The 11,390-nt window shown below is 37.6% G+C and overlaps 2 protein-coding genes across 3 annotated transcripts in view; both read right to left on the reverse strand.

Moving 5' to 3' along the window:
- The window catches only part of fnip1 (folliculin interacting protein 1), a 35,215-nt gene extending 28,742 nt beyond the window's left edge, over window positions 1–6,473 (reverse strand). For both annotated transcript variants that reach the window (XM_055051379.1, XM_055051377.1), the window contains exon 1: window positions 6,290–6,473. In XM_055051379.1, the coding sequence (XP_054907354.1) occupies window positions 6,290–6,381 (92 nt within the window). In that variant the 5' untranslated portion in view covers window positions 6,382–6,473. The remainder of the gene's footprint in view (window positions 1–6,289) is intronic.
- Window positions 6,474–6,930: 457 nt separating this feature from the next.
- Window positions 6,931–10,925, reverse strand: LOC129373451 (nucleolin-like). The gene is made up of 8 exons (XM_055051387.1): window positions 10,718–10,925; window positions 10,207–10,304; window positions 9,730–10,075; window positions 8,661–8,795; window positions 8,485–8,524; window positions 7,988–8,043; window positions 7,883–7,914; window positions 6,931–7,807 (listed from the first exon to the last, which is right to left on the reverse strand). The coding sequence occupies exons 1-8, from the start codon at window positions 10,812–10,814 to the stop codon at window positions 7,433–7,435; spliced, it is 1,179 nt and encodes a 392-aa protein (XP_054907362.1). The 5' UTR covers window positions 10,815–10,925; the 3' UTR covers window positions 6,931–7,432.
- Between the last annotated feature and the right edge of the window lie 465 nt (window positions 10,926–11,390).

Below are 11,390 nucleotides of genomic sequence, written 5' to 3' on the forward strand. Positions count from 1 at the left end.
TCCCTCTCGATTGCCACTGGAACATCTGTGCATGTGTGTCTCAGTGAGTGTGTGTCACAGACACACACCCACTGAGACAGTTACATAAACATCCCTTCAGCCCAAGTTGTGTGACATTCTTCCGGTCGTGTGCTGCAGAGGACCCTGTTGGGTCCGACAGCGTTGTCTTCATTGGTAAAATTTCTAAAGTCTCAAAACGAGACTGGGCAGAAATATTTGGATTACTGTAAGATTTAAAACGCAAACCATTTGCTTTTTAAATCTGCTGACAGCCAGAAAGTGCTGTGATAAGACAGTGACAGAGGGGATTCTGGAAAAAAATTGATGCATATTTAATTCAAACTGTAACAGGTTTTCTAGAAAATCCATCAACCATCTTGCTCTGACTTCACACCGATGTTGCAATTAGTTACCAACTGGGCCCCTTTGCTTTGGAGACCTGCCAGATGCATCATGGGTTTAACCTAAATGAAGCAGCACAAGCAAATCCCAGACCAGAGTGCAGCATATGGTACTTTAAAATGCATATATGGATGCTACTGTTTAGATAATTATGCAAAGGTGCAAATACTTACTTATCCAGTTTCTGTATTGTTAATGTTTTTACATTTCTCAAGAAAGTCTTGAAGGGGTTTGAATTTCAGATATTTCATCACCAAAACGGTTGCTAGAGCAAAAAACAAACAAACATTTAGTTTGAAAATGAGGCTTCAAACACACCAAAACTGCCACAGGGACGATTAAGATTAAGATTAAGATTTTAGTTACAAAAAAGTATCCTAACAGGAAGTATAACGCTTTGAATTTGCAGTGAGGTAGGAAAAAAAACTACTCCTCCAACTCATCAGGCAACTGAAAGTAGAATAATTAGGAAATGAGTATTTTATTTGACTTTTGACACTGCTGGGTTTGTCCTCAGACAAATCACTGTGTATGAGAGAAAAAGAACAAGAATACAAAAACTAAATGCTAAAAAAATAACATATCTGATGAAATTCTTAATTAATGACAGAGAACACATCCATGTATATTATCTATTCTGCACAAAGTTTATTGTCCTCTTCTTCCTTTACCATAAAGTATCAACATTATTTCTACAAAATAAAAAGGGGAAACTGTGGAGTTGCAGTTAAAATTCTTATTTTGGGGATTGAGAAAGTGGGCAAGTTTGCTACCTTTAAAACGTCTCGCATAGCAACAGCTGCGCTTACTGTTCTTTCTAAAAATAATTTTATTTAGATCTGTTTTGATTATAACTGTGTGTTGCCATGAGTGATTTGTGGCGTTTGATTTTCGCAAAAGTATATCTTTATCATATCCCCTGCAGTTCTTAGAAGCATGAGTATGGCCACTCGAAATAGTGTCGATAGGAACTCAATGACAGCCGCCGTCTTTCAAGGGCCTTAGCAGTCCTGCAACATGAATCCAGACCGTGCATGTGAATGTATCATCCTAATAGGCTGTAAATTTACACATCAACAATAAATCCTGAGAAAGCCACTGAAGGCATGCTCTTAAGTTGTGCATGTGGGCTATAACTTGAAAACTTGAGACAACTTACCTCAAGTTGTCTCACAGCAGGACCAGCGAAACCAGATCTACAACTCAGCTATGGAACTGGATCATTAACCCTAAATAGTAAGAAATGCATGAGTCTGAATCATGCATTTTCCTGCATAAAGCTGAACAGCTTACATCTGTTTTCAAGAAGCTAAAGAAGTCTTATATGCTGCTTTCTTGGTTATAAAGTCTGCTTATTGGTTCATAGGGTGTCAGAAAGTTACTGCACCACAATGGTTGAACAACTGGCGAGTTTATGGCAAGTTGTTATAGAAACCTATTCATGACTTGGTTTGAAAAGGAAATTAACTTCTTACAATCTTACATCAAGAGTGAGAATTTAACTGATTAGCAAAGTGGGGAACATTAAAGTCATTTTTCACAGTTTATCTCATTTTTAAAGACTGGAAGTAGATAAGTATTGCTTTTATTCCTCCTTTATTCCCAACATTTTGTCTGTTTACTTGCAGTCGTCCATCACTACAGGTATTCCAGTTGCTTTAAGTCAAGTTTTTGACAGTTTAAGTCAATTTAATATAGTTGAGTCTTTAAGAACCTTGAGTAGAAGTAGAGAAAGATAAGCACAGGTATGTAGCAAAGGTCTTAAAGTATTGGGACTTCAAGCATTTCACATGACAAGAAAACATATCTTTTGAACAAGTCACATGAAAATGCAGATAGTAGTGTCCCCTGTTGCTAAAAAATGTAGATGAGTTGAAGTGGCAACCAAATGCACAGCAGATTGCAACAAATCATTTTCTCGCCTTCAGCAGAGTTGTGGTATTAAAATGCATATTCTTAAACAGGTCCAGATGACTCATCCCATCCTACTGAGCTTTGTGCCAGTGACTGAACATGCAGCCTTGTGATCATTCCACAACCATGACAGCCAGAGATTGATGAAAGCCTCACATGACACACACAGTTATGAAACTATGCAGTGGAGGAAGGATACCAGGGCAATCAGCAACCTGAGACGGAACTTCTCCTGAACCATCAAAACCAAAAAGACTTCTATAAATAAATAAGTCAGACCCAGCTGAAGACTTGTCACCCTGTTCTAAATATGAAATCAACATAAGTAGAAATGGAAATATTCTGCATTAATTATGATTGAACAATACTTTTTAAGAAAATTAAACTACAACTGACAAGAATTTAAGAGTCACTTGCGGCTGACGGCCATCTTGGTAGATACCAAGCAACTTATGACAGTTGCTATGACAACAATAAACAAGCCACAAGCTTAGAAAAAGCTCTCACCTCATTCCTAACTTATAAACAAAATAAGCACATTATTACCATTACTTGATGACAAATTGAGTACTCTACCCACCTCTGTATCCTAACATAGATATCAGTGAGATTTGCTGATACCCTACATAGGGTAAATATTACAACATTTACCCTAAAATTAACTAGCAAAATTAGCTCCTCCATGTTGTTCTCACTCGAGATGGACATCATCTGACATGTTTCCATTTTGTTAACATTCCTCTTGATTGGTCAAGAGCCTATATGGGTTTTTTGTTGGTCTGGAAGTCATGGTTCATCTACGCTTTGGGATTCACTTGCCTACCAAGATGGCGCTGGTCACTTCTGATTCGTGGGAACTAAGTTATACTGCATCTTATGGAACTAAACATGACAGCAAAATCTAATTTATGAGCAGCTGTATCTCACTAATCAAGTCGAAGAGGAAGGTTTCCCACAGCCAACCAAAATCACCCAACGTGACGCTGGGCAGAGGAGAGCGCGGAGGCTGGTGAAAGCTGTGACTGGCGAAAGGATAAGCCAAAGGCTCTTGGTGTAATGTACAGTATGCCCTCTCTGGTCATGTGCTGCGGCCAGGGAAAGAGGGGAGGCTTTTTAGGCTTTCCTGTGGGGTCATCCAACCTGCTGCCCGCCGTGGTATTCTGGAAACCACAGCGAAGCGGTGTGACAGTGCTTCTGGTGGGTGAGACGACATGCAGAGTGCAATGGGTTTGCAAACCCAGTTGGATTAAGATATTAAGTCAGAGGGAATTTTTAAGTTAGAACTGAAATATCTATTTATTTAAAATATATCTCCTCATCTCTGTAGTTCATTTCTGTGCAGAAACATTTAGCCAAACTTAGTTTTACATTAATAGTCACATCTGAGGCCAGAAACGCTATAAATCTGTAAATATTATACCATCAATTGCTTCTTTTTATCTGTACTGTAACAAATCTAAATCGTACACCATCAATTGCTTTTTTGATTTATACTCCAATTGATCAAATTTATCACTTTAAGAAGCACCTCCATTTTTGTCCAACTATCAAAGTGTCCTCTCTAAACATTTTGCCTCACAGATTTCACCCCTCCAGAGCCGCTTCATGCTTGATGAATGGACACCCTATGCTAGAGGTATGGAGAGCACAGCTGACCACGGAGTTAACAGAAACGCCTGCTGACTGTCTGTTTGTTCTAGGACTGATGCCAGGCACCCAGCCCCCTTTGGCGTGCGCGCGCGCGCGCGCACACACACACACACACACACACACACACACACACACACACACACACACACACACACACACACACACACACTGTTGCTGCAGACCATGACACCTTTGCGGCCATGGAACGTGCTCAGGCACAGACTCGGGCCAAAGTGTAAGCAGCACCACATGGAGGTGAGCTTTGAGGTCTGCTGGTAATTTTATCCAGCGGCAGTCACACGGTGGGAGTGGTTTCTTTCACTCACCAGGTATTTACAACTAAAAAGAGCACTTTCCCCTGCGTGGCGTGCCTGACCCTGAACAGGAATGTGCACAAGAACACTCCATGCTGGCATGGAGCCAGAAATCAACCCATGAGTATCGTGTATCATGATAACCAGGTCTGTGACGCGCTGCTCAGAGCATTTCTCCATCAGCTTAATAAAGTTCACACGCCGACATTACTTCGAATCCAGAGTTGGCTAGTAGTCACATTCACTCAATCTATTTTTTAATAAAATGTGCCTTTGAGAGTGTTTTTTACTTTCGAGTAAAGTTTCTGGATTTTCTACTATTTTTGAAAACATTTTCTGTGACTTATTTAGTTATTTTTTATTACTTATTTGAATTATTGTCATTTTGGTCCTTAAAGTACCAAATTTGGACTTTATCATTTGGTCTATTTAACAATGTAATTTTTAAATAATTGATAATTCAATCAGATACTCAGTACTTGAGTAGAATTTGTACCAAATATTTTTAACTTAATTTCTTGGATAGCTACTTTTTACTTTTGCTTAAGACATAACATATTTTTCTTCAAGTACAATTTGTTCATACTCTAATAGAGTATGAACTTTATTGTTCATACTCTAACAATAAAGTTTTTTTTCTAATTTAATGATTTATGAACAAAACCCTACATTAAATTATTTTTTTTAAAGAGTCAAGGAAAAGATTCGTTTCCGTCACTCAAACTATAATACAGTTATGCCAATGCATCTCAATGAGATGCAAGTTTGGAGTTGTCTACAACACACAGCAGCCATTTACAGAAGCAGCAAATTAGCCAAGGGCACCACAATACAATAAATGTGATTTTTAGGGGAAAATATGCCTCAAAACGCTCATGGCTGCATTTTTGGCATTCTTATAGTTGAATTATCACCATTAGATCTTGTATAAGTGCCAAGTAACTTTGGTAGGACGACAAATCAAATAATTTTGTTCACTACATTTCTAAGTACTGGTTTTATTCCTGAATTTCTTAATATTTGGATGTGATACTTCATGTCAGACAAATGCAAGTTATTTCATAATTTCTCCAGGTGTGGCCAAAGTCAGCTTTAGAAAATGTTTTGATTTAATAGGAGGGGAGCTACTTTCTCACACATGCAGGTTGGCTAGCATAGCTTTTTCAACATTAGTATTTGAAATATTTGTGGGACAAAATACTAAAACACTAGAAATCTGTATGATAAAAAGTAGCTTATTGACAGAACCGAGTTTAAAACCAGGTGTTTTGCAGACATATGGCTGCAAGCTGAGAAATTAAATATAAATAACCCCTGAGAGATTATTAGGGTTTGTCATCGCACATTAACGATATAAACACTGAGGAGACAAAAGCCTGATCTGGAATGGATCTGTTGAGGCCAACTGAAACAATCACATGCTCTGCACGACTACCGCAGCACACGGTGTCCTCCGCGCTGCCAGGGAGAACAAACCCAACAGAAACCACCGGCACTTTGCGCCATAAGAACTCAAATCAAGCAGCTGTTGAGACGTAAATGCATGATTTCTCATCACAATAGCCAAAAACAAAGGAATGGGAGGAAACACGATAACAAAGAGGAGGACGCTGCTTCTGGACCTTCTAACACGATGAACTGCTCAGAGCAAACTTTAAATGTGAAGTATTTATCCGTAAACTCCGATCAATAGCAGTGGTGCAGGAATGGTTCAGTGAAAAGCGGTTGCTAAGGGATGAGGAAACCATCACCGCGCGTGCAGCAGCAGCCTCGCTGCGCGCTAGCATTAGCTTGTTAGCTAACAGCACGTCTCTCACGTCTTCGTGGAGTTTGCCTCAGTCAAGTGGAAATAACAAAATTATACAGGCTGTTTGCATACATTCTGCTCTTAACTTAAAACCAGTATCTCATGAAAAGTTTAAGACAGCAATACAACAAAGCCAGTACCAGAAATAACGTTAGTGTAGCCAACGTTACACGCAAACATTGACACACACACACAAAGGTACCTGAAAGCTGGGTCCTCCTTGCTACATCTCGGTGGCGGCGACGACAGCGCATTTCTCTTGTTAAAAAGTTTCTGGAAAAGGGTCGGAGGCATTTTGTACCAAAAATAAATTCGGTACACGCTTTCTTTAGTTTTCACATCCAGGAGCGAATCTCGTTCCTTGTAACGATCTCCATGGGTGTCACAGTCATATGACGGGCATTAGTCACAGGGGCTGCTTGGTAACCTGCTACTTCATTTTGATTGGCCAGGCGCGTACGCGGCTATCGAGAAGGAATTACGTGATTGGCTGGTATTTTTGGAGAAGTAACCACGTGGTAAGTGTGTTCACTGTGTTGATGTTTTGTCGGGAATCGTGTCGGCGTGAAATGTATTCGCAGAAATAATTTAAATTCGGCTTTTAACCAACTGGTCCCAGACGAGCAGTCATCCATTAAATACGTGCACATTGAAATATGACAAGTAAGCAAATAAATATGCGAAAAAAATATTTCACCTTATAACGCAAAATTTATGCAAACTCATAAATCAGCAAAAATCTTCAAACTGACACTTACACATTTATAATGAAAATCTAACATGCATATATTACACATTTAATTTTTTATTATCATTTTAAGTTAAACTAAATTCACGGAATACACAAAACTTCAAAAGTATACATATAAATAAAGAGAAACAGAAACACAACAAATGCAAACATTTTTGTTTCTTTTTAACACAAGAAAGTTATTCTTACATGTATATTTATCACGGGTTATGAATACATATCTGCCATCTAGTGGCCATTTTTGATAAGTACATTTTAAATGTATTTTTGCAAAAATGAAAAGTTACGAGTATCATCAGCAAAGCATTCAAATCAGCAGACAACATGAAATTATAGCGTTTGAGACACCTTTTACAATTATTGCCAGAAAAACAACAACATATTAGTACAGATAGTGTTAAATCAAAATAAAGTGAGATACAGTGAATAATATTTAAAGAAAGTCAAATTCTTTCTTAGCTTCTTAAAAGTACAAAGATAAGTTTGAAACTGCTACCTGTTTGCTTTAAATATTACACACTGAAGCGCGTATCTATTCAACTCCTTAACCTTCACTCCTCATTTCCATTGAAGCATCTCAGACTGAATTGTAGTTTAACTCTTGGTTTGCATACCTGATTTGAAAGGAAAGAAAACAGCATTTCTACGTTTGATGGATCTTTCTTTCATTTTTTGAAAAAAGGCTCTTCTTTCGTTATCATTCACAAACTGAAAGAACGCTGTTTTTTCTGAACATGTTCTTCCAGGCTTTTTTACAGCCAGTAGTAATGGTGGATCTTGAAAGCTGGTCACGCTCCTTCTGGATGTCATGGGATGAGGTTTTATTTTCTGCAGATGTCTTGAGGGACTGCTGGTGTTTTTTGCACTTGTTGCAGGGGATTTGATTTCTTTCTCATTTTGAATCTCAGTTGCATCAAGGCTTTTGAACCTAACTTTCTTCCTAAAGGTAATTGGCTTCCTCTCTGAGAGCTAGAGTGAATTTATATTTAAACGTGGTTATAAATATCATTCATATTAAATGTGTAGAAACAAAGTGAAACTTACTTTTGGAGAGGTTTCCTTCTTAATGACTTGTTCTGCAAATTAAAAATAAGAAAATTAAAATGTACTCTTCGATAAAAGTATGTCTTGTTAAAGTTGGTATATTACCCGAGTTATTTTCCCTTATGTTCATTTTTCCTTCATCTTCAGGAGTTTTGTGGTTGCTTGATAAAAAATAAAAAACATAAACAATTGTCTATCCTCCACATGATCACAGTTTACTTTAAGAGTTCCTGAGTTTTCTAAAGAGATTTACTAAGGAGCAAAAAGACATTTGACTGTTTTTTTTTTTCAGTTTTACTGGCAGATCAAACAAAAATTATAATAATTTGAGCTTTTAAAATAATTACTAAATATACTGAAACTAAGAATCTTTACTACAGTTGGCCTATAAATTAATTTTAAATCAATGATATTTGATGCATTAAATTTTGTGATTTAATGCATCAACTGGAATAATATTTTACTCCATCCATTTTCTGCTGGATTCAAAATTCCTACCTCACATAATTATACATAATCTCAGTCATTAAAGAAAACCATTAATCAGTATGGTAAAGATCAATTATTAACCTTCTAATTGGGAAATAAACTTAAATATTTACCTGATCTCACACTTTTCCTCAGCTGAACTCAAAGAAGCATCTGCAGAAACAGAGCTGGGAATTATTTTTGTTTCAATGTGAACAATTAAATACCAGCTTCATTTCTGCTTCCAGAACTGTGACTAAAGTTTTCTGCATAGCTGGAAAAGTGTCAACACTTGTCTTTGTGGAATCACCGATGATGGTCGAAAGGTTTGGTGGAAGATGGGAGTGAATATTCTCCGCGTGGCTGTCTTCCAACAAGGTGGAGTTTTTCACCTGAAGATGAAAACCCAGCAACTCGTCCTTCCTGGGAAAAGTCATCATGCCCACTGTTTTGACAAGAAAAGAAAAAGAAGAAGTTTGATCATGATGTCGAATACTTGTGAAAGTATTGTGTGTTTATTTTAAAATTCAGCCCAGTAAGTAGCACTTACCTCTGAAATGAAATGAGAAATAAAACGAATGAAATCTGAAAAGTCTGCTAGGCATTTGTATTCAGGCCCCTATTAAAATTTTGATTGCAAAAATTGTGTTTTTTTTTTACTTGCTAAGTAAATCATAAACACACAATATTTTAATAAAATGAGCAAAATAGTTTAAATTATAGATTTAAAACAAAAACGGTCCTTGCCTGATTAGGAAAAAACAGCAAACCATTTACTAAATTTTTACTAAATTTTTCATCTTCTTTTGCATTTGTTTTGTGTCTTAGCAACAAAAATAGAGCATGGCTCACTCTTGCTTTATTTTGACAAGTTTATTAAACATTTGTGCCCAAGATGGCAGTTTAGCTAACGTCTCTAATGGTTTTGGCCCCTATTATTGACAGATGTAATTAAAAGCAAAATTATGAATACCTTGTGTTCCCCTTTTCTATTTGACGTGAGTGAAAAATCCCAGTTTTAAACCTAAAGTCGTGTCTGAAGTTCTGTACAAGTTTATCCAAAATGTGTCTGCATCTGTTGCTTCGTTTATGTTCTTCATCTATTTTTGTTTAGTGAGTTATTCATTGGGGAACTTCTGAGGAAAACTTAGTTGTTCTGGATTTTATTTGAGCAGAATACAAACCCACTCCACACTTTTCAGACTATTTTTGAAAGCAAAACAAAAAAGTGAAAACAATAGATCACTTGACTTTCGCATCACTGGCACTTCTTTTTATCGGTTTTGGTCCAAAAATATACATTGAGGTTTGGTGACCAAAATGTTAAAATATTCAAGAAGCTCTTTACCAAACCACAAGCATTGGATGGACAAACATACCACTCATTTCCTTTCTGAAGATCTCTGGGGAGGAAGAGTTGCTAATGGTTGCTGAGGCATCAGCATCATCATAGTCATCTTCATCATCATAGTCATCTTCATCATCATAGTCATCTTCATCCTCATAGTCATCTTCATCCTCATCCTCCTCCTCCTCCCCTGAGTATGACGTTGACTCTGCTTCCGTGACGGAAGACGTCCCAGTCTCTGGAGTCCCAGCACATGGTGAGACCTCTGGGATGAGTTGGACTGTTGGGGAAACTTTTCCTGATGCTTTAACAACCGATGTGACACATGAAGCAGGTCGGCTTTGTCTGGTTTTAGTAAACGGCACAGAAGCACTAACCTGGGAACGCAACAGCAAAATGAATCAGGCTTGAGAAGCAGCGGTCGATTTAAAACAGTCAAATATATTTTAAACGTGGATCATTGAAACTAATTTGAAGGTTTAGTTAAAAAAATAAGAGTTACACTGACAGGGCTCACTGGTTTGACTTTGGACTCATTTATTTCTTCTTCCTCTATCCTTTCTGGCAATGAGTCGCAGCATTTGCCAGTCAGAAGTCTCCTATATCCTGAAAATGTAGAATAAAGTATAGTTGATCATACTCTGACTACCCTAACAGGAGCTTTCTGGCTAATTTTAAGGACTCTGGATCACTTTTTGATCAGCTGAAGAACAAAAATCAAATGAAGATCGAGTTAAAAAACAATACATGCCTCCTCAGATTTGTACATATAAAAAAGGACCATTTAAATCCTATTTTTGGATTTGTGATAATACCCAGAATTGTGTTTTGCTGCTTTTTTTGTGGCATTTTCTTTTTTCCCGCATGTCCCTAATCTTCTTCCGTAGTGTTCAGCCATACTAATTAAGTTTAGATAATGACATAATCTCCCCACAAAGCAGCAGAAGGAGGTTTTATTAAAGTACATAAATAGTGTCAGTGTTGGCCTGAACGGTTTTCGGGTTTTATCGGGTTCTTACTCTGTCGCTTCCGGGTCGCTGAGCTTCCGGGTGTTTCTGCTTCGGGAGGAATCCCGCTGTCACGACGAACTTTAACTTGACGCTTGAGTTGCTGCATTTCCGTTTAGACTTATTTCCAGATTTTCATCATCATCATCATCATCATCATCACCAGTTAAAACGTTTCTGTCAACCGCGTTTCTCCAAAGTCCGGACGTTGCCTAGCAACCATGCACACCTGCCGGGCCATTATCTCCTTCCTGACTGTTGACGGATTTTTCTGCTCCAGGTTCGGTTCGGTGCGAATTATCAATAGTTTTAGGCTGTTTAATCACAAAACAGTGTGAAATATACAGTCCAGTCCGTTAATCTGGGATTAACGGAAAAGGGAAATGAAATTAACTGAATTATTAAAACACCTGATCTGACAGGTGCGGACCGATGTCACTTATTACCACCAAACACAAGAACAGAAATGAAACTCGGATCCAGAGGTTCTGGTGACTTTGGACCAGGATTAGTACAGAAAAAACAACATTTCGTTTATTTTTATTATTGCAGCTCAATTTGTTGCAAGTAATCAAATAAATGTATCCGAGTAAATCAGCTACTTGAGTAACTTTAGGGGGGAAATGTACTTTTAGGAGTATTTTCACTGCAGTGTGTTTCTTTTTTGACTTTTACTTCAGTAAAA

This window comes from Poeciliopsis prolifica, unplaced genomic scaffold (assembly GCF_027474105.1).
Source record: "Poeciliopsis prolifica strain line A6 unplaced genomic scaffold, Auburn_PproV2 SCAFFOLD033, whole genome shotgun sequence".
NCBI lineage: Eukaryota > Metazoa > Chordata > Actinopteri > Cyprinodontiformes > Poeciliidae > Poeciliopsis > Poeciliopsis prolifica.